The 25,168-nt window shown below is 29.4% G+C and overlaps 1 protein-coding gene across 1 annotated transcript; it reads right to left on the bottom strand.

Annotated features, from left to right (window-relative positions):
• Positions 1–422: 422 nt before the first annotated feature.
• LOC127253046 (uncharacterized) lies at positions 423–3,513 on the bottom strand. Its single transcript, XM_051277460.1, has 5 exons — positions 3,202–3,513; positions 2,187–2,298; positions 1,967–2,059; positions 1,670–1,864; positions 423–779 (listed from the first exon to the last, which is right to left on the bottom strand). Exons 1-5 carry the CDS (start codon positions 3,492–3,494, stop codon positions 555–557), a joined length of 918 nt encoding a protein of 305 aa, XP_051133417.1. The 5' UTR covers positions 3,495–3,513; the 3' UTR covers positions 423–554.
• Between the last annotated feature and the right edge of the window lie 21,655 nt (positions 3,514–25,168).

Below are 25,168 nucleotides of genomic sequence, written 5' to 3'. Positions count from 1 at the left end.
TAGTGACATTTGTTATAAATAAGTGTTAAGTAAAAGATAATAATAGTTAAATATTAATTTGTTGACTTTCTTAAAAGTAATTGAGTAAATTTAGCAAACAAAGTGAAAGTAAATTTAGCACTGAGAAAATACATTATAACTATTTGTCTTGTAATAAAATATTAATTAATTCAAATTAATGTACTAACTTGATCAAATCAGTAAGATGGTGATGACCCTAATTGTCGCCATATATTTCACATTAACCTAAAAATTTCTCTATACACCAACAATAAAAAAAACGGAAACATATGGAGTGTACTTGGAATTCGATATTATTTTTTAAAAATATATAATAATTGTTATTTTCGATACAAATATATATATATATAGTAGAGGTTGACCAATGTATATATATACATTGGTCAACCTCTACTATTTCTTTGCCCTTTTGCTAGGCATGGTGAATTAACAATGGATTTCGATTGCCCTTAATCAGGGATTGATTGAGGCATGATAAATACTTTGAATCCACAATTTTGCAATATATATATATATATATATATATGTATATGTCAACACCAAGACCATGGCCACTTGATATCTTTCCAAATGAAGCAACGATCGATCTTCTGATCTTCTTGATTGTTGTTTGCTCCACAAATGTTAGTTTGAAATGCCCCACAGCTCTGCATCATCGTCTTCCCAAAAACCCTAGAAACAGCTTCTTCTCTGTAGAAAGGGTTTTCTTTTATTGGATGATCATAGAAAGGGACATTCTTCCACCATAGCTTCAGAGCCTGCAGCATTCAATTCATTCGATTAATGTTTTAGTGAAGTCGATTGCATCGTCTCATTATCCTCGATGCCACGTCGAGCATTCGTGATTATTCAATACTTCCCAAAGAAGACAAATACACAAACACAAATAATGTACTTTCTCCGTCGAGCATTCGAGATTATTCAATACTTCTCAAAGTTTTTAGCACATAATTTAATATGAGTGTCTACTTTTGTTATTGTTTATTTTTTATAGTAAAAATAAACAAAAAAATATATATATGTTCCATTTGTCTTGTGTTCACTTTACCCTAATATGTTAAGTAAAAGTATGCTCATATTATATTTATTAAAAATATATCCTCTCTCCGTTGACCATATATTACAAAGAAAGTGTAACTAAATATTACGACGGATGAAGGGAGTATACATATATATTATAAAAAATTTAAGTCATTATTTTCTCGTAAGTTAACACAAATGCTATTGATGGGACCAAACACCTTTTCTTTTGTATATATTTTCTATTTTTAATCAAAAATTACATTAGTAATCCCATAAATTTTCAATTTTATCTTTACAAAAAGTACACAGGTAATATTAAAATACTATTTATCTTATTCTTGGTATCCAAAAACTGAGTATTATATTAGGAAACAAGAGTAAGCATATTTTTTTCATGATGATATTGATTCAAACTATAGATTTTACTCGCAATCAAAATTGTTAATACAAGATAAATGATTAAGATATAATTCAGCAAATACTAAATTTAATTATGAGTCAGCACATGATCTGTAAGATATTCTCTTTTTTTAATAAAAAGATAAATAAAAATACTTTTAGATGACAGTGAGCGAGCGAGCAAATTTTTCGATGACGTATTAATTTGATCGGAAAGAGTTCTTACATTCCAATAGGCCATCAGCGAAACTTTATGAGGCATCAACCAAAAGAATGATTCATGGTCTAACTTGGTTGCGATTCTTTTCGCCGTAAATGAAGCCGTAAAATAGTTTCCGAATTCGGGATGTTGCACCGATATTATTGCATACAAAGTTTCACCAGGATCATTCACTTTAAGCCTCCAGTTCCCAAGCATATCCTTGATTCATAAATATACTCTAAGTATTCAGTAATGTTACCCTAAACCCTAAATAAATAAATAAGAAGAACTTGCTAAAGATAAATATAAGAAAACCCTAACCATGAATGGACTTATGTATTCAGATTTGGGAACTGAATCGAAGCTTGGATTGAACACAAATGTCACACTTTGACCCCATGGTGTATTACTTGCCTGAAAATTCAAATAAAACCTTTATTTTGTTAGAATGCAATAATATAAATAATTAAATATATATATATTTTTTATTTTATATATCTGTCTGTATGTAATAGTAACATTATATTTATCATCAACACACCTCAACCATACATTTCTTCAGAATTCTCGAAGATCCTTCAATGTCATAGCAGTAGTAAATATTCACAGGGCTTCTTTCGTATCCAACACTTGGTGGAATTCTCAATAGTAATCTGTATATAGAATTGACAGTGTTCAGATATATTTTGAAGTGTTGTGTTGTTATGTGGTTTTACCATAGGTTTTTACTATTCAGATTTTTTTTTCTCCAAAAATATCACATCAAACAATTAATTTTTTTTATATTATATTATAAATTTATTTTACATTCAAAACATTACATCAACATCTATTTATATTACATCAAGAAATTATTCAAATTCAACTTTTTTTACTATTTCAAAATTCAAACCCAAAAACTAAAACACACAAACAAACAAACACACGGTGTGTTTGTTTGGGGGTTTGGATTTTGAATTGGGATTTGAATAGTAAAAAATTTGAATATGAATAGTTGTATGATGTGATATAAATAGGCGTTGATGTGATGTTTTGATTGTAAAATTAATTTTTAGTATAATATAAAAAATAAAAAATAGTTGTTTGATTTGATGTTTTTTAAGGGAAAAATGGAATGAATAGGAGAAATTAAATCCAATCCCCCAAACAAAGATTAAATAAACAATAGGCAGTCTAATGCAAATGTAGATACATATAAAGACCTAATATTTTGAATAAAGATTAGTAGACTTTTTATTTCATATTTTAAATGAAAAATAGATTGTGGATCTGGTGCTGAACTGATTTGATCGGATCAGCATATCACATAAAGAAATTCAATATATATTATATACTATCATAGTATATATATATAATACAATATAATTCAGCATGTGATATTTTATAACACAACATATATTGTGTTATGCAAAAATATGCTTACTACGTTTATATGATATGCTTACCTGATTAAATCGGCATTATACTGATTTAATTGGATCAACACACGATCCGCATCCTGAAAAATAGGTTTTGAAATCACATTTTACTGATCTAATCCTAGATATATAACTTACACTGGTCCTGTTGTGCAGGTCGCCTTTCGAGCATAGTCAGCCGTCAAGAATCCTTGAGGAGAATAAGGTGGACGGTCGAGATCGATAAGCTCATAACGGGCCGGAAACCGGAAGGAGTTGCGCGCAGGGTGGCGGCGCCCGTGGTAGACGGTCCCTTCGTAGAGAGCAACGACATTTCCCATCTCTTTAGAGGGGACGGCGCATCGGCGACGCCGGAGCGCGAGGCGAATAGAGAGTATTATGGAAGTGAAAATGGTGTAGATAAGGTAGCAAAGAACCAATAATGGAGTCATGATATTTTCCTCTTCTTCGATCAAGTCGACAATTTAATTGAGGTTGTAGGATCAATACAAGTTATATATATATATAAAAAAGATATGTATGTAACGGATGTCATTTGTTCCCCAAGAACTTTCCTATTTGGTCCTTCAATAATATATTTGTTAGCTAGGTGTGTATCGGTGTGTACACGCGAATAGATCGTATTGATTAATCTTAATCAGTATATGAGGTAGAAATTCACAATAAAATATTCATGTCAACATAATGCATAAGCAATATATAAAAAAAAAAAAAAATTGTTAAGTTTATGAATAATCTATTTATAAAATTATTTTTTTTTAATAAATAATAATCAATTTGTCACTTCTTTTTATTAATTATTTAATAAATTTCCTATAATTATCCTACTTTTATCTTTTACTTGATAATAAGGTAATTTATATTATTAAATTATATAATTAATATAATTAAAAATAATTAAATTTTAGTTGTCAGCACGTGTTATTATTTCAGCACTGGATCCATGCTGTACATAATAATAGTCGTACAATATGTATCACAATTAATTTAAGTAGAAAATGTATGTGTAGTGGAGACCATGGTATAGTTAATTATATAGTTGTGTAGTGGACCTCATATTCTATTCGACTCCAACAACTAATAAACGAGTTAATTAGACAGTGTAGAGCTAATTAATTAATTTATTTATTTATTTATTTCAACATAATTTGTATTGTTTTAAATACTGACAATAGTGCAAATGAATTGTTAGGTATTATTACTTCAACTTGCACATCAAAATAATGTTTGTTTACTTTAGATTCATTTTTGTTTGTTCTGATATTTTTGTAAACAGAATATAGTGGTTAGATATCATATAATATATATGTATACATATAAATAATGTTTGAATAAAAAAAAAAAAAAAAAAAAATTGAAGATAAAAATAGTGAATTGAATATGATATTGCCTCTCCGTCTCACTTACTTTTTGCGTATTGATTTTTTAATATTAATTATTATATCAAAGCCTAGTATAAATTAAGAAAAAAATGTAAAAATAATTTCATTAGTGTCTTGTAATACTAATAGAAGGATATTTGTATATAAAAAAAATATATATATTATACAAATATAAGAATATTTTTAATATTAAGTACAATGATATAAAAGATAAATGTGATCGGCGGACTGAGAGAATATTTTATATAAAGAAAATATTAAATTAAATATTTTGAAAATGAAGTTAAAAGATTGAAAATTAAATGAATCTATATATATTTATATAGAAAGAACACAATGTTAGAGTATTTGTTATAATGGTTACTTTAATTTCATTATTTCATTTATTTCTCTTATTCAAAATTTTAATTATTTTTTTTTTTACAGTGATTATAATAATTACTTTCAACTTATTATTTTTATTATTTTATAAATTTTTTTATAATTTATTTAGTTTTAATTTTTTTTATTACCTAATAATATATAAATATTTTTTTACTATTAATAGTATATTTAAATATCAAGATACTAATTATATAAAATATGATAATGTTATCATTTTTATAATAAATTTGAAATATTAAAATTTATTGAATTTGTGGTATTAGTTATATTTTAAATTTTGAATATAAAATTTAGAGAAATATAAATATTAAAATTTGGTATAAAAATAAAAAAGCTAAATAATTTAAAAAATTATATAGATTAACATGATATTTTAAAATAAATTTGAATTATATTTATATAAATAAATTAGACATGATAACTGTATTCCCTAATAAAAGTAATAAATCTTGTTACGTTAAAAACTAATTAGGTGATCTTAAAGTAACGAGAAAGCAAGTGAATGTAACATATGCCCTTATAGATTGATAGCGTGTGAGAAATACGAAATAGATAAAAATAAATTAAAATAAAATAAATCCAATTTATTTCATGTTAGTTTGGTTATAATTATGTTATATAATTGCCTCTTTTTGTTTGGTTAAAAATTAAATCAAACTGAGTCCTATATTTCCAAATTTTAATCGTAATGAATTTTCCAATATTTTTAGGGAATGTTGCAAAAAATATCCCACGCGTATACCCCATTATCACTTTTGTCCTGTATTTATCTTGCTGGCAAAATATATCCCACATGTTTGCAAAACTCGCTATTTCTATCATTTGGCCGTGCGTAAGGGCGTGTGGTGTGAATTTCATGCGCGGGCAAAGGACATAAATAGCGACTTTTGTAAACACGTGGGATATATTTTGCTATGGAAATAAATACAGGACAAAAATGATAATAGGATATAAGTGTGGGATATTTTTTGCAATATTCTCAATATTTTTAGGACGAGGATCACTTATAATCTCGTATTAATCTTTCTCTACTAAATTATAATTTTCTATCATTTACAAACTAATTTATATATTCACAATTAGAATTTTTGTTATAAAATGATAAATTTGCCCTTAATCTTGTGTATAGAAAATAAAAGAGTAAATAAAGTAAGGGTAAAAGAGTAAATTTTGTGTATAAAAATAAAAAGAGAACAATAATTGTTGGACATTCCAAATAGGAAAGTAGGATGTTAGTTTGTGGACGGATGGAGTATTAAATATGTGTATATACATATACTAGTGGGGAGCCCGTACTATGCACGGGATAATTATAAATTTTAAAAATTGTTAAAATTAATTGTTGTTATACAATAATTAAATTATTTTTAATATGAATTTTTAATATGAAAATTATGTGAATAAATTAAATTATTTTACACGATCAATTTTTAGTATTATTTATTTATTTATTATGTAAAAATTATATAAATAATACTCTTTTCATTCCACAACTATTTTCATAATTTATAACTTTTTAATCTTAATTATTCTATTTAATTATTTTAATTTATAATTATTTTTTTTAATATATTTTTTATTACTTACTAATAGTGTATATTATAAGTATTATTTTTTAACAGCCACACCCGGCCATCCTTATTTTATTCTATTATTATTAATTTTTAAGTGGACTCCACAATAAAAATTTTAAAAAATAAATAAAAAATTCTTGCCACAACACGTGGCAACACAAAATCAAGCTGCTTAAATATATATATATATATAAATTAGATTATATATATTATATAAAATTCTTTTTTTACATAATAATATCCATATAAAAATACAGTATAGCTTTTAATTATATTTTTAATCAAATAGATTATATATTCTCAATAATGTGTATATATATATATATATATATATTTATTGATATATCCAATACTAAATATAAAATTGAAGTTTCAATTGCACCTTCTAACGTATAACAAGCGCTATTATAAATAGTATTGGTCCGATTAGTTTGAGTTTGTCGTATGTAGTACTATAATTTAGTATGAACATGGTTCATGCAAAAGATAAAAAGAAATTTTATTTTTTTTAAGCACTGTTGGAATATTTATTATTATTATTATTATTATTATTATTATTGTTTATTTTTTTTATTTGCTATTATTCGATTTGGATTTATGCAGCCTTCACTCTATAATTAATGTAATTAATATTTTTTCTCCAAAAAATTATTGTAACGTGGTATCATAGTCAAATTCCTTCTGATAAACCCTATAATTCGAAAACAAGAGCCATCGCCGTTTTTCCCACATCCGAACATCTCCGATTGACACCTCCGGCACTATCAAAACTGTTGTCCAAAAACCGGAGAACCACCAATATTTGGCGGCGAATGGCAGCGCGTGTGGGGCCCCTGCACGGATCAAAGTTCACGCAGCTGGAACTTTGACCAGCGGGTAGTGGCGCATTTCACCTCCGATTGCGGTGATTTTTCGGTGTTAGTAACGAAAAATTATTCTCTATATGATAATGTAATTTATTTTTCCGTGTAAAGAAATTTTTTTCGGATTTCTTTATCTGATTTATGTAATTTGTCTGTAGTCATATTATGGTGATGGAGTTTCGTTATTGTCATCTTCAAAGTCATGTCATTCAAAATTTTCGTGTTCAACCACATCGGAATGTGCAAACTAGTCGATCATCTTATCATTTTGCATCTGCAATCCTCCAGAATATTGTGACTCTCTTGCGTAAGTTCTTGCTTCCAGTTCCTCTCCTGTCATAAACAATTCAGGTAGTCCAGGTGGTATTTTGATTCCGATTGTTGCAATCATATGACACCTACACTCGATCTCTTGACTATTACGTATTATGTGTCCTCTTCACTGCCTATACAGACTGCTAATGGGAGTCGCATGGATATTATTTACTCAAGATCTGTATATCCACCATTTGTATACCTTCCTGATACTTAGTGCATTTCTCAGTTGACTTTAAACCTTGTATCAATTGACCAATTAGTTGACTAGGGACTTACTGTTACTTTCTCCTCTTCTGGAGTACAGATTCAAGATCCACGTACGAGTCAAATTCTTGGGACAGATCGAAAGGTGGGTCGACTATTTGAGGTACATTCTTTGAAAATCCCTCCCCGTAAATTTTCATTTGCTGCTACTCATACCCCTCTTACTACTCTTTTTTCCTCTAGTCTCCAGTGGTACATTCGTCTTGGTCATGCATCTTTCTCTAAAATTCAATCCTTCGTTAGTAAGAGTCATTTGGGTTCTACTCGTTTTGAGTCATTTGATTATTTAAACTGTCATTTGGAAAAATAACCAATCTTATCATTTTCAGAAAATATTTTCTCTTGTCCATTCTAATATTTCGGGTCATTCTCATGTTCCCTCTATGAGTGGGTGCTGTTATTATGTCATATTCATAGATGAATACTCCCATTTTACATGGGTATATCTTTTGAAACACCGCTCAGAATTACTTCAAATATACACTCAACTTGTTTAAATGATTAGAACTCAATTTTTCGGTTCTATACAGATCCTTCGCACTGATAATGGCCTTGAGTATAGAGATTCTACCGTGTTAAACTTTCTCTCTACTCAGGGTATATTGATTCAATGTTCATGTCCTTACACCTCTCAACATAATGGTCAAGCTGAGCACAAACATCGTTACATTCTATATATTGTTTGTTCGTCTCTTTTGTCTGCCTCTTGTCTTGATAAGTTCTTGGGGGAAGTTGTCGTTACTTCTATCTATACCATAAATCGTATTCCATCACATGTCCTCCATAATAGTACTCCTTTTAAACGTCTATATGGTTAACTACCTGATTATAGTATCCTTCGTCCCTTCGGTTGTTCGGTTTTGTTTTTATCTCTCTGCATGAACGTTTCTAATTGGAACCTCGTGCACATTTATGTTTTCTTCTTGGTTATGGGATAGAGCATAAAGGTTATATATTTTGGGATCCGATCTCTAAATGGTTGCGTATATCTCGTCATGTTACATTTTAGGAGAGTGTCATGTTTTCCACCATTCTAAATTTCATATCTCATCTATTTCTGATTCACCTTCATTCATGTTGTCATGTTATCCTTTGTTCCCTGATTTTGATCCTATAACTCCATCTACACATTCGGATCCTATTCCAGTTAAGGCTTCTGATCCATCTCGGATCTCGTCTCCAGATCTTGATCCGACTATGGTGTCTGGACCTGTCATACCTCGTTGATCACATCAAGTAAGTTATTCACCTATTCATTTGCATGATTATCACTGTTTTTCCTGCTATCCTATCTCTGCATGAGCACAACTCATTTCCTAAAGCAAATTTCGATTTGTTGTAGCAACAAGTGATGTATAAAGAATTACAAACTTTAGAGAAGGCTCATACATCGATCATAGTTGTTTAACTTCCAGATAAAACACATATTGGCTGCAACTGGATTTTAGAGATTAAAACTAAGTCTGATGGGTCGGTTGAGCGTTACAAAGCTCATTCAGTTGCAAAAAGTCACTTATATGAATATGGCATTGATTACGAGAAGACCTTTTCTCCGGTGGCATGTCTTACTTTTTTCTGTATTTAATTGCAATTGCAGTTGTTCATAAGTGGTCTCTCTTGCAGTTGGACGTCATAGTACCTTTCTTCATGGTGATCTATCTGAAGATGTTTATATAGCATTGTCTTCAGGTTTTCCTTATTTTTCTAAAGTTTTTAAGTTGCGGCATGCTCCTGATGGTTTGAAATATGCTCCAAGTGTTTGGTTTTTTAATTTCAATTCAGATTTTTTTAAGTTTGACTTCACTTTTAGTTTGCATGATTGTGCTTTATTTATTCGACGAATTTTTTCCGAAATTAATGTTTTACTTTTCTATGTTGATGATATGATTCTTACTGGGGATGATCATTCTGGTATATCTGATTTACAGAGTTACCTTCAACAACATTTTGATTTGAAGAGTCTTGGCCACCTTCTGTAATTCTTGGGTCTTGAGAATTTTGATAATCCTAATAGGTTTTACATGTCTAAGGCTAAATATGATTCTGATTTGTTGTCTCTTGCTAGTCTTACTGATTGCAAGACATCTTCGACACCACTTGACATTGGCTGTCGTCTTATACGAGTGGATGAAACTCCTCTTGACGATCCTTCTCTATATCAACAACTTGTATGGAGCTTGATTTACTTGACAGTCACTCGTCCTGACATTGCCTATGTTGTACATCTCGTTAGTCAGTTTATGTCTGCACCTTGCACCACTCACTACTCTGCAGTTCTTTGTATTCTTCGTTATGTTAATAGAACACTACTGCATTGGTTACACTTATCAGATCAGTCTCCTAACTTTATATGGTTATGTTGATACTGATTGGGCAGACGATCCTACAGATTTTCGCTCTACTAGTTATTTCTTCTTCTTTCTTGGTGATTCTCCTATATTCTGGCATAGCAAGAAATAAATAGTTGTCTCTTGTCCTAGCGCTAAATCCGAATATCGAGCTCTTGTTGATGCTATTTATGAGCTCTTATGGCTTCATTACTTGATGATCTTGGCGTGCAGCAGTCATGTTCTATTCCTTTGTATTGGACAATAGGAGTGCTATCCAGATTTTTCACAATGATGTCTTTCATGAGTGCACAAAAATACATTGAGATTGACAGTCATCTTGTTTGTCATCATATTACTTATGGCAACATCAGGATCTGTTTTATCTCTTCCGACGATCAAACTGTAGATGTTTTCACCAAGTCACATCATTCTACTCGATTCCGATCTCTCTTACGCAAACTCAATTTGGCTTCTACGGCACTTACTTGAGTTTGAAATGAAATGTTGAAATATTTATTATTATTTATTTTTTATTTATTTTTATCCATTTTAAACTATACCTATAAATATACCTTGACTTTATTATTAATGCAAATAATTTTTTCCTCCCAAAATTTATTTTAATACAAAAATATTTTTTATAAAAAAATTGTTATGTAGTAGTATAATTTAATGTGAATATGGCACATGCTAAATAAAATATTAAAAAAAAAGAATAATTTTTAAGCACAATGCAAATACTTTTCTATAGAAAATATATATATATTATAATCTGAAATCTAATATTCTTCTTTTTTAAAAAAGAAAAAAATATCCATGCTACATAAAATATAATATAATATAAAATATATTTAAGTGAGTATGGGTGATCGATATATGTATGTAACGATTATGAATATAATATATGTATATATAAGATTAGGAAGCTTATATATTGATCGTTCATTTAGCATTTTTCAATAAAATAATTTTTCATCAATTCATCTAAAAATACTGAATAAATAGATTGATTATAAGTGATTGATGTTGATAATCACAATGGTGGAATCATGATACAATTTGAGGGGGATTCTTTTTATTTATAAAATAATATATTTATTTCTATTAGTTTGTTACAAAATAATAAACCACATCAACATCAATGACTATGTATTATGGCTATATATATATATATTGTAAATATTCGTATATATATTTTGGAATAAACAATATTACTATCATTTTTTATTAGATAAAAAGAAAATCAACCCTTAATATTTTTAGTAGAATTTTTTTTTGTTTATTTCAAAAAAGTTTATATTTTACATATTTCCTTCGTCCGCCTCTAAAGGTCACATTTACTTTTTGTGTCATTGTACTTAACATTAAAAATATTTTTATATTTGTATAAATTTTTGTACAAAAGTCATTCTATTAGTATTATAAGGCACCAATGAAAATATTTTCGTATTTTTTTTTAATTTGTACTATATTTTGATATAATAACTAATATTTAAAGATCAACACCCAAAAAATAAATGAAATATTTAGAGTAAGACGGACCAAGATAATATAATTTTTAAAAAATAAATAAATAAAAATAACTCAATAAAATAGTGGTGGGGTGGAGCATACCCCCCATGCCCTTTACAGAAAATAGAACCTAGACGAGATAATGTAATGTAAGAAATTTTTCATTCATTAAATGCGTCTTATTAAATTGAAGTGACGACTATATATAGGATAAATAGAATTGAATATATAGTGGAAAATGTGAGGGAATCTACAACCCCTTGTACGGACCCAACCCCTGAGCCCTCCTCAAATACAAGTATAAGCATACATAATGTGTATGTATAAAGTGCAATGTAGAGAGTGTTTGTCTAAAAAGATCCAAAAGAGCTGCGATTCCGTCCTAAAGTATTTATTTGTCTTTTGCGTCATTGTACTTAACATTGAAAATATTTTTATATTTGTATAATTTTTTATACAAATATTATTATATTAGTATTATAAGACACCCAATAGAAGTATTTTTGTTATTTTCTCTTTATTTGTAATACGATTTGATATAATAATTAATATTCAAATATTAACACGCAAAAAGTAAATGGATACCTTGTTATGGAACGGAAGGAGTAAAAATTTCACCCAATAAAAATTAGGCAAAATAGCAAAACATATCCACGTGGTTTTCCGAATTTGCTAAAAATTTCTTATAGTTCTAAAATTCCAAAAAACCTACTCGTAGTTTTCAAAACGTTACACACTCGCCCATTCTCTCTAAACTCCTCTGACAGACGTTAAATTTTGGATAATTGACAGTTATGCCCTTATTTATATCTATTTTAATTTATTTCTCTCTTTTTTTACTCTTATTTCTTTCATTTCTCCCCGGGCCTTCACTCTCGTCTTCTTCCTTTATTCTTTTCCAATTATTTTCTTTTCCTTCTTCTTTCCTCTTCCACGTTATTCTTCATAGTCCCGCTACAACCATACCAGGTTCTTCCTCTTCTTCTTTTTCCTCGCTTTACTTTCTTTTTCTCTTTTTTTTCCTCTTCCTCCTTCACGGTAGTTGTCGTAGCCGCACCAGGTTCTTTCTTCTTTTTCCCAAATTTGTCTTTCTTCCTTCATTTTTCCATCTCTTCTTTCACAGTCGTTGCTGCAGCACACCAGGTTCTTGGTTTTGTCTGTATCTTTTTTTTCCCAAAACTTTTTCTTTCTTCATTTTCTTCACAGTCGTTGAACCGCCGGTTCAAAGCATAAACCGGTAGTTTGGCAAAGACCAGATGGATTTGATTTGAATTCGGTTTTTTGATTTGAACCGTGAACCGCCGGATGACCTATTTGATGTCAAATTGATATCTTAGATTTTTGGATTGTTGATTTCTTAAATATATGGGTTGTGTGTGAAATGAATGGAGAAATCAACTGTGAGACAAAATCGGTGAGCAATTAGTTACGGACATTCTCGTACCCATCTTCGTTCGATTGATTGCGTTGTAAATTTGGGATCAATTTCTAGTTTGGTTTTGTGTTTGGCAGATTTAAAATGAAATAAAATTTTGAATGGAGATTAAATTCAAAAAACTTAAAAAGAATGAGGGAGAAACTGTTGTAAGTGAAGAATACATAATAAACCAAATGGTCTTTTAGTAATTTTATATAAATATATTTTAATTTATAAACTAAAAATCGCATTGTAAGCGCGTGATATACAATTGTAGTTAAATCTCAACGGATGGGGAATTTTTTCAATATTTTGGAAATCACGAGTAAGTTTTTGAAATTTTAGAACCACGAGAAATTTTTAACAAATTTGGTAAACTACAAGGAAATTTTATGTTATTTTGTCTAAAAATTATCCATAATTTTGTAGACATAATGCCTAGAAGGCACATATATAAATATATATATATATATATGCTACCTAGCATGTATGTGTGTACAATACTCTCCTTAAATGTTTTTATACAAAGGATACATTTTATTAAAATTTTACTAGAAAGAAACTTTGTGGGGGAAAAAAATAATGAAAATGAAATAAAATACATTATTCTTGTAGTAATACGTTTTTCATGTTATGAAATTTATTTGATTTTTTTTCAACAAATATATTATAATTTCTTGTATCAATTGTTGAATTGTACAGTCGGTAGCCTTAGTTAATAAATCTATAAAATTGTTAGTTGATCGAATTTGTTGCAGATTAATTTTATCATTCTTTTGAAGATCGTGAGTGAATTTATTTTGGCAATATGTGCTTTGTATGATTGCTTTTAATATATCTGTCTTTTAATTAATACAAACTGTATTATCATCGAAAAATTTATAAGATGTAATATATCATCAGAAATAAAACCACAATTTTTTTTATATGATAGATTATTGACCTCAACTAAACTCATTCACGGCTGACTTTGTGAATAGCTAAAACTACGTCATGGTTTGAAAAAGAAATAATTATCATCACTTTCGTAAATCTCCACAATATTGTTGTTTTGCCACAAGTAAATAAATAGATAGTTTGATATTTTACTTTATGTGGATCAGACAGATGACCAGCATCAGCATAACCAATTAATTTATTTAGATATTCACTCAAATAAAATAGTTTCATGTCATATGTCCCCTAAAGATAACAAAAATATGTTTGATACTATTCTAATAATGTTTTTTTTTATGGATCCGTTAAATAGTGATATATATCTGATATGGTATAATTCGCATGGTATATTAGTGCATCAATAGCATTGAAATAAAGTACTCAACAGCCAAATATTTCTTTATTTTCTTCTATTGGCCTAAATACATCATTAGTGAGATAAGGTGATTTAATTACAATTGGTGTACTCAATGAGCGGGATTTATAAATAGTCTCTGTGTCCCATTTGAAATGGGTCTTTTGAAATTTTGTAGTAGGTTAAAAAATAATATTGACATTGTTGTCTTTTGACTTTAGGCAAAAAATATTTATATGTGTAATGGTATGTTTATAATTTAAATAAAAATTAAGGGTATTTTAGTTTTAGTATATAATTACTTTTACTAAAAAAAATGATACTTTTGAGTTGGACGGACGAAAATGGTAAAAAAGATACTTTGAATTGGAATTGATGAAGTATAAAATTATTTTTAACACCTTTTGAATATAAGTAGATTAATAGATAAATATTTTATTTTATTTTATATGATCCACTTTTAATTTCAAACAATATTTTATTTCTCTAAAAAATTTAATTTCAAATTACGTCTTTAAATATTCAATTGCAATTTGTAGCTCTTCAAGAATTCCAATTAAATTGAGATAATTGATTCATATTGCACTAATGACTAAATTTGATCTATTTTCTTTATAAAGTCATGAGCTTATTAGATCAATATGATAACTTTCTTTTATTAAGTATTCACTAAGGCCATACACTACATTTCCCTTAATTGCTTAAGTATATACAATGAGTTTTGCAATTTGATGAAATATGATGTTTTTTGGATTTGATTTCCATGTTTCAGGCATATTAAATTCATTAGGAATTTTCGTGAATATTAGTATTCAATGAGCCATAAAGATATGCAATAATTACGTCTAAAAGACACGTAGTGAATTTTTTGTACTACTAGATTCACAAGATATCTAAATGTCATTACATTAACAATTAGAGAGCATGATTTATCAAAATCTATTTCAGATCTTTGTGAGAAACCCTAATCTACAAAACGAGTTTTATATCTCACAATTTCATTAGTCTAGTTTCTTTTTTGTGCAAACACTCATTTATATCACAATGGTTTTATCTCCCCTAGTATCAAAATATATGATTAATCAAACTGATATAAGCAAATCTTACCGTTAATAAATCATTTGTCATAAGTTTAAGATATTTTATAATTGACGGTGATTCATATTCCGGTATAAATAATCACTCTATATTGAAAATTCATTTTGTACATTTGGAGGATGGAATAAAAATATAAACAACACACTCAAATATATGCAGAGAAAAAATATTTGGATCATGATTAAATACTAATAGAATAGGAGAAATTTACCAAAAGAATACAACATGCTCTCTCTTATTGCCTCGAATGGTACATTTATCTTTTGCGTAATTGTACTTAACATAAAAAATATTTTTATATTTGTATAAATTTTTGTACAAATATCCTTATATTAGTATTATAAAACACTAATAAAAGTATTTTTATCTTTTTTCCTTTGATATGTACTATGTTTTAATATAATAATTAATATTCAAATATCAACACACAAAAAGTAAATGTGATCTTTATAGTCGGACGAAAGGAGTATTTTATATTACATAGTGAATATAAATTATTTTTACTTTAAAATATCTAATATAATATTTTCTTTGTCATTTAAATATATGTGCTCAAATTTTTTAAGCACAAGTTTTAGTTGAAGTGTATATTTTTTTTATTATTATTTTTATCTTTTATAATAAACAAATATCTTTTTTTTATAAAAATTGAAAAAAAGAAAAATAAGCATAGATGACTATGGGAGCAACATAAAGAAATATCTAGTGCGTTTCTTTTGCAACGATCTAGGGAAATCTAATGTTCCCCCACCGTGGGAAGGCTATTTTTATTTATTTATTTATTATATTAATTTTGTGGTGTTTGCCTTTTGGGCAGCGGCGAATAAGGCGGAATTTATGGTCTCAATATTCTATTTGTTAAAATTATTTTTTATTTAAGAAAAATAAAAACTATTATTCCACCGTTCACGGATAAAGTATACATTTACTTTTGGCTCGAAGTTTAAGAAATAATAATATTTTAATTATAGTGGGTAGGTAAAAGTAGTGAAATGATATTTTTGCTCTTACTTTTTAGTATAAAAGTAATGATGTGATGTAAAGTAAGGATATTTGTGGAATAAAGTGGGATATTTAATGAAATGATTACTTTATAATTGAGCGTCTCAAAATAGAAATATATATACTTTGCAGCTGGACGGAGGGAGTACAATATTACAATTTTACACCAACATAATTATTATCTATTAAATTAATACACATCAAAATTAATTTTCAAAATTCAAACAAAACCTAGAAACCTAAGAGAACATAAATATTCAAACTCATTTTAAAATTCAAATTTAATTCAAATTCAAACTAATTTTATCCGTTACTCAATAAAAACAAACACACCTTAAATTTTTATTTAAAAAATTCAAATACTTTTAAAAATGTTATATTCCTTTAAAATCAAAACTAAAATATTAAGTTTTAAAAAAAAATTATCAAAAAGGTTCATAAATTTACATGTTTTAAATTCACTCCAAAACAAAAAATTTAATACATGATTACCTTATTGAAATGACATGTCAAGTGGTAGTGAAAAAATAATTTTCTGAGACCTAATTAGCCTATCATAATAAAGCAGCAATCCATATTTACACATAATAATATAACATACAATATATAATATAATTTCACAGAACATATTTTATTATTAATTTTTTAGCGTAATAAATATATTTAAATAGTACATACAACATATAGACTATAATGCATGCTTCAATATAACATAATATTATATTGCGCTGTATAGAACTATGCGTGCATTGTCCGTCTCTATTGTATATACTGACTAAGTCGAATTAGCAAGACGTCATCGTTGCCGTGTATTTTAATTTTAAAAATATGAATAATTCCAAAATATTACATCTAATTTATATATTTTTATCTGAAATATATTATGTTATAATTTTCATTTCAGTTTAAAATATAATGTCAAATATTCTCTTAGATCACTTTCTAATATTTATTTGATTGAATTTGACTATTTTAGAATGATTTTAAAGGCCATAATGCTTTGAAATATTACAAAAAACAAACCCATCATTTTCCAAATATTAAATATGATATTACTGTGTAGTTGACCAAAACTCTCTATGTGGAGTACCATGAACAATAAGCATGACAAAGAAAAAGAAGGCAGTAGTGGGGTACTAATTAAATTTAGAGAAAATTTGGATATTTTAAAATAAAATATTATTATTATTATTATTATTTTATTATAATAAAAGATATAATATAATGTAAAAATAAAAAAATAGGAAATGTTTGTTTGATTTTTATTTGTCACAAGCTTTTATTTTTTGTTTTGAATTTTGATTGAAATAATAACTATGGATCGAGTACTAAATTAATGGTACTGAATTATATTGAATGCCTTATAATATAATTTTTTAATTTTCATAATTAATTTTTATAATTAATATAATTAAATGTAATTAATATCTACTGCATTCATGCATTCAGCATAAGGTGTTGATATAATTCAGCATCTGATCTCTGATCCGTGATAGGGATGTCAACGGGGCGGATTTCGGCACGGATTCTGCAGGTCCCGAGACCCGATCCGCTAGAAAATATTAGGCTCCGAGACCCGCCTCGTCCCGCTTCCACTCGGCCTCAAACCCGTCCCGCGGATAAACTCGTTTTTTTTTAAAATATATAATAATAAATATCTTTTTAACAATCGAATACTAAAACAAATAGCATTAAAAATATTAAAAAAAAATCTAAAAACAATCAAATATTGATCCATAAAAATAAGATAAATAAATAAATAATATATTTTTATTATATAAATATACATATATTAGGTATAATAATTTTAAAAAATTATTTGGAGCAGACGACTAATTGAATTTTATGTTTAAAATTATTTAAGTAAATAGATAATATATTTTTATTATATAAATGTACATATATATTAGTTATAATAATTTTAAAAAATATCCGAGTTCGGGTCCGGATTCGGATTGGGGCAGACCGTAATCCGTCCCGAACCTGGCCGAGTTTAAAATTTTAAATCCACAATCTACCCCAAAACATATTATTTAGATCCGAATCCGTTCCATTAAGAGGGTCCGGGGCGGGTCCGGGGCTAACCCGCCCCATTTGACATCCCTAATCCGTGATGTTCAATAATAATATTTTATAGAAACGTGTTGGGATCAATATCAAAGATATATTTGAATAATTAAATTAAATATTTATAATAATCATTTTTCTTAAATTAATACAATATATATGAATAATAAAAGCAAATAAAAACATACAAAAAGTCAAAAAAAAAGTATAGGATATAAAAAATAATAAAATAATAAAAAAAATTATTATCCAACACATAATAGTTTTACAATTTCTTACTTTATAATAAAGCACATAAAACTATAAATATTAAACAAATATATTCAACGTATAATAGGTGCTAACATAAAATACTTTGTGTTTGTCTGGGCGATTGGATTTTAAATACACTATTTATTCCATTTTTTTTAAAAAAATATCAAATCAAATGCCTATTTTTATTTTTTAATATTATACTAAAAATTAATTTTACATTCAAAACATCATATCAACAGTTATTTATATTACATCATACAACTATTCAAATTCAAAATTTTTACTATTCAAATCTCAACTCAAAATCCAAACTCCGAACAAACACACCCGCCATATGCTAATTTGCTAGGTCTTACTACTAAGAATAGTCAAATATTGATGTTCTCGTTTTATACATTAATATATATTAAAATTAATAAGAAAAAAAAAACGTGAATATTATGTAGAATGTTTTTATAATAATATGTGTACTATATAATTAAAATATTACAAAAAATAAATATAAAAAATAAAAAAATCATACGGCTTTGGATAATTAGAATGGAATTAAATGTATTCTAATTTTTTTATTTTTATTTTTCGTTTATTAACTATGAAATTTTTACAAAAGTTTTTAATAGAAATATAATAATTTCTTTTACAAAATATCAATTCAATTTTTTTTAAATAAAAAATAAAAAATAAAAAAAATCACCAAATAAGTAAACATTAGAACAAGCATTAAAAGGGGAGGGGGGGGGGCGAATTTATTTTAATTTTAAAAATATACTCACTCCGACCCAAAAGAGATATTTCCCAAAAGAGTTATCTTATTTTTTTCATTTTTGTCGGTCCCAAAATAATTGTCTTGTTTACTTATTTAGTAGTTGTGGTTCCCACTTTATAACAAAATTATTCCTACTTTTTCATACTATCCCTAATTATTATTCTAACCTACTCTTTAAAATCATTAAAAAAATAAAGGCATTTTAGTCATTTACATTCTACTTTATACCAACTTTCAATTAAATATTATTATTCGTTAATTTTCGTGTCAACTCTCAATAAGACATCTCTTTCGACCGAGTATTATTTTTCTAAAATAATATATTTCATTACATAATAACAAATTATAGAAAACATCAATGGCTATATATATTGTAGTTATATATAAAATATTTTGTTATATTTTTTAAAATAAAAAATATTATAATTTTCATTAAAAGAATCAAACACTTGATGTTTTTAATATTATTTTTGTTTATTTAATTAAATGGTATGGGATACGGTTTGGGGGGTGCAGCCCCCTTGCCCCTTAATACGTGTATAATACCAATTAAACAATATTTTTCAGGAGAAAACTTGTTTAAGGGTGGTGGTTTGTGTATTCAAGTATGCTTTTTTTTTTTTTTTTGGATCAAAAAAAAAGAATGCTTTTTTATTATTTTAAAAATTTAAATTAAAAAAATACTATATTCAATTTGTATATTTAAAAAATGTACTATATTCAAAAGATATATCTATTCGAAAGATCATATTCAATATCTATATTTTATTTCAAAGATTTCAAATTCCTAAACATTCCCAATCATCAAAAAAAGTTAAAATACGACCTGTAGACTTTGATGATTTTAGGCCAAGAATATTCGATTGTGCGTCAACGCACAAGCTCACATAGCCGCCGACAAAATTAAAATGGAAAACGAGAAAAAGAAAAGAAAAGAAATACATATATATATATATATATATACTTATCCATGGTTATATGAAATATTACCTCACTCTCATTTAAAAAGAATTATTTGGAGTTTCGTAGTATATTAAAAAATAATAATATTTTATTTATGTTAGAATATTATTTATTTGTTTGTTTATTGTATTGTTTAATTTATCCGTTTTTGGACTATGTCTATAAATAGACCTTAATTTTATTATTTATGAATAATATTGTTGAAATGTGATTTAGATTTAGCGGTCTACTCGACCCGAAATTGAGGCGAAAAAATTGTTTCAATCGGCAGGATTCCTTTTGGGCCTATCCTAATTTAATAACAAATTGGTCTAGGGTTGAGGGTGTTTTGGGTGCTTATAAATAAATACCTTGGTTCCTAGCCGTATGGCACAATTGTAACTATTTGAATCAGTATAATAAAATCTCTCTGGTTCCTATTCGTGGACGTAGGTTGACACACCGTCACCGAACCATGTAAAACTTATGTGTTTTTTATTTGTTTTTTTTTCTCGTTTTCTCATAACAAGTGGTATCAGAGTCATATCTGATTAATTGAATATGCCCTCGTATAAGTTTGATCTTGAGAAGTTTAATGGATCGAATGACTTCACGCTCTGGAAGGTCAAGATGAGGACACTTCTGGTTCAACAAGAATGTGCAGCTGCGTTGGAGAGAGAAGATAAGTTTCCTAAAGACACGAAAGAGAAGACGAATAAGGAGATTTTGACAAATGTTCATTCCGCGATATTGTTGTCAGTTACTGATGAGGTGTTACGGGAGGTTGTAGATCAGACAACGGCTTTTGGGCTATGGAATAAACTGTGTGAGAAATACCAAAATAACTCTATCATGAATAGGCTATATCAGAAGCAACGTCTTTACACCATCCGGATGTCCAAAAGTACACAAGTAAAGGATCATGTTGATACCTTTAACTGTATTATTCTTGATCTTCAAGAGGTTGAGGTTAAAATAGATGATAGAGATCAAGCCCTAATTTTACTGTGTTCACTACCTGGTTCATATGAGAATTTTTTAGATACTATGATATACGGCAGAACTACAATTTATGTTAATGATGTGAAAGATGTCTTTATGTCCAAAGAATTGAAAAGAAAGGTTTCTCTGGAAGAGGGTTCTGGTTCAGGTTTGTTTGCAGATAGGGGAAGACCACAAGAGAGGGGTAATGGGAATGGAAGGTCGCGTTAAAAATCAAAATCTTCTGGCAAAGTTAAGTGTTGTCTTTGCAAGGAGAATGAACACATTAAAAGGAATTGTCCACAAAACAAGGGAAATACAAAAGTTGATTCTAGTAACAATGGCAGTGCTGCTGTGGTACAAGACAGTTCTGATGATGGGGACCTTGGTGAATTTCTGAAAGCGTGTAGTGCTAGTACTGTTGATTTCTGGATTATGGATACCGGTGCTTCTCACCATATGACGTTATCTTGTGATCTACTCACTTCTTTTAAGAAGTGGAATGGGACGGTGAAGTTAGGTGATGATGGGGTTCTAGCCATAAAGGGGACCGAGGTAGTGCAGATAAAATTACATGACGGTACTGTCAGAAAATTTGACTGTTGGTATGTTCTTGAACTCAGAAAGAACTTGATTACTCTTGGCGCCTTAGCCAAGAATGGTTTAAAATATCATTGTGAAGATGGGTGGGTGAAAGTCTTGAAAGGTGCTCTGGTGGTGATGAAGGGAAAACTGTAACATGGAATTTATTTTCTACAGGGCAGTTCAGTGATGGGAACAGCGGCAGTATCCCAATCCTTGGATAAGCATGATGACAAGACAAATTTTTGGTAGCGTTGATTGAGTCACATGAGTGAGCAGGGATTGCCTGTGTTGAGCAAGCAGAGTTTATTTGGTGGGGATGTGACAGGTAAAATTCAATTCTGTGAGGCTTGTGTAAAAGGGAAGCAACGCAGGGTGAGGTTTAGTACCAGTCATCACACTTCAAAACAAATTCTGGAGAATTTTTATTCAGATTTATGGGGTCCCTCTCCGGTGAAATCACAGGGTGGTTGTTCTTACTTTGTCATTTTCATAGATGATTATTCAAGAAAAGTCTGGTTGTACTTTCTGAAGACTAAAGATGAGGTGTTTGGGAAGTTCAAGGAGTGGAAGACCATGGTTGAAAAACAGATGAGTAAACAGGTCAAGACTCTAAAAACTGATAATAGGTTGGAGTTCTGCGACACTCCATTTGATGATTTCTGTAAGAAAGAAGGTATAGTGAGACACCGCACTGTACGACACCCACCACAACAAAATGGGGTTGCAGAACGAATGAAAAAAACCCTCACGGCGTGTGCTAGGTGTATGCTCATATTTGCTGGCTTATCTAAGCAATTCTGGGTTGAAGCAGTTAACACTGCTAGCTATCTGGTTAATAGATCTCTATCAACTGCAATTAACTTAAAAACTCCTCAAGAGGTATGGTCCGGTAAACCCTCTGATTACTCTAATATAAGAATATTTGGATGTCCTGCATACGCTCATGTGAATGATGGTAAATTGGAGCCGAGGGCGGTAAAATGCATATTTTTAGGGTATATAACAGGAGTCAAAGGTTATCGACTATGGTGTACATAAGGTAAAAATCCTGGTAAATTTCTTATTAGCAGAGATGTAACCTTTGATGAATCTACTATGCTTGATCAGAGTAGAGGTTGTGAAAGTATTGCAGGTACAAAAGATTGTGGTGCTGACCAAATGGTGGAGTTTGAGACTCATGACAGAGTTGTGTTAGAGAAAGAGAAGCAGGATAATACTATTGATCAATCCGATCAACCAGATCAGTAAAAGCCTCAGGGGAAACCGGTTGAGGGGGAAGCTGATGACTCTGGTACTGGGGTTGAAGATTACACAGCAGCAATAAAGGGAAAGAGAAATATTCAAAAATCAGTTAGGTTTGCAGGATGTGTCAATATATGTTATATGAATTATGTGGCTTATGCATTGGCAGTTGGTGATGATATTGGCTCTGATGAGCCAAAAGATATATAAAGAAGTTGTGGCGAGTAAAAATGCAAAAAACTGGATTATAGCAATGAATGAAGAGATGCAGTCCCTTGAAAAGAACAAGACTTGAGATCTTGTTGCACTACAAAAAAAGGTGAAGCCAGTGAGATGCAAGTGGGTCTTTAAAAGAAATGAGATAATTCCTGGTGTTGAACCTGCTAGGTTCAAGACGAGACTGGTGGCAAAAGGGTTCTTACAAAATGAAGGAATCGATTACCATGAAGTCTTTTCTCCTCTGGTAAAATACAAAACCATCCGGGTTATTTTGGCAATGGTGGGTGCTTTTGATCTGGAGCTGGAGCAGCTTGATGTAAAAACAGCACTCTTTCATGGTAATCTAGAAGAACGGATTTACATGTCTCAATCGGAGGGGTTCGACAGTTCTAAAGGGGACTAGGTATGCTTGTTAAAGAAATATCTATATGGCTTGAAGCAATCTCCGAGGCAGTTGTATAAGATATTTGATTCTTTCATGGTGTCTAATGACTATACTCGTAATCAGTTTGATAACTGTGTTTACTCGAAGAAAGTTTCTAGTGATTCCTTTGTGTATCTGTTGTTGTATGTGGATTATATGTTAATTGCAGCTGAAAATATGGTTGTAATTAATGACTTGAAGGCTCTATTAAATGGCGAGTTTGAGATGAAGGATTTGGGTGCGGCAAAGAAAATACTGGGTATAGAGATCTGACGTGATAGAGAAGCAGGACGGCTATGAGTTTCTCAAGAAAAATATATTGAGAAAGTTTTGCAGGCATTCTCTGTTGATCAGACCAATTTGGCGGCACACTTTAAACTTGATCGAAGCACTATACCAACTACAGATGAAGAGGTTAGCTACATGAAGACGGTTCCATATTCAAGTGTAGTTGGAAGTCTTATGTATGCGATGGTATGTACGAGACCGGATCTCGTTTATGCGGTTAGTGTGGTGAGCAGGTTTATGACTAATCCGGGTAAAGCTCACTGGGGAGCTGTAAAGTGGATCTTGCGATATCTAAAAGGAGTGTGTGATATTTGTCTGGTATATGATGATAAAGGCCATGGTGATGGTCTGGTTGGCTATGCAGACTCTGATTACGGGGGTGACTTGGTGAAACGAAGATCACTGACTTGTTTTATCTTCACTCTATTTGGAACTTTCGACAACTGAGGCAACCTGCATGTCAATGACTGAAGATATTAAGAAGGGTATCTGGTTACATGGTTTGGTGCAGAGTTTGGGTCTGAAGATGGAGAAACCGGTGTTATTCTGTGATAGTCAGAGTGTTTTGAGTTTGGCTAAAAATCCAGTGTATCATGAGAGAACCAAGCATATTGATGTAAGGTTGAATTTTATCCGTGATGTTCTAGAGGAAGTTATGTTTTCTATTTAGAAAATAGCTACATAACACAATCCAGCTGATATGTTGACAAAGACGCTACCAACGGAGAAGTTCGAGCACTGTTTGAACTTGGTGAATATTCGCAGGAGGTAAAAGTCCTTTCGGGGCATCTGGTAGGAAGAAGACGACTGAGAGATACTGATGAACCTTTGGCGGTTGGAGAAACTCCAAGTTACGGTGGAGATTGTGAAAACGTGACTTAGATTTAGCGAGCTACCCGAC

This window comes from Andrographis paniculata, unplaced genomic scaffold (genome assembly GCF_009805555.1).
Source record: "Andrographis paniculata isolate CXL003 unplaced genomic scaffold, ASM980555v1 Contig49END, whole genome shotgun sequence".
In the NCBI taxonomy this organism is placed as follows: Eukaryota; Viridiplantae; Streptophyta; class Magnoliopsida; order Lamiales; family Acanthaceae; genus Andrographis; species Andrographis paniculata.
Note: the sequence above shows the minus strand (reverse complement) of the source record. Positions and strands in the feature narration are given on the sequence as shown.

Bases quoted from the DNA above. Each gene is read 5' to 3' on its own strand.
- LOC127253046 (XM_051277460.1), bottom strand. From the start codon at position 3,494: ATGACTCCATTATTGGTTCTTTGCTACCTTATCTACACCATTTTCACT. The intron at 2,299-3,201 runs GTAAGTTATATA...TTCTATATACAG, and splicing joins ACCTGCACAACAGGACCAGT to ATTACTATTGAGAATTCCAC. The intron at 1,865-1,966 runs GTTAGGGTTTTC...TTATGAATCAAG, and splicing joins AATACATAAGTCCATTCATG to GATATGCTTGGGAACTGGAG.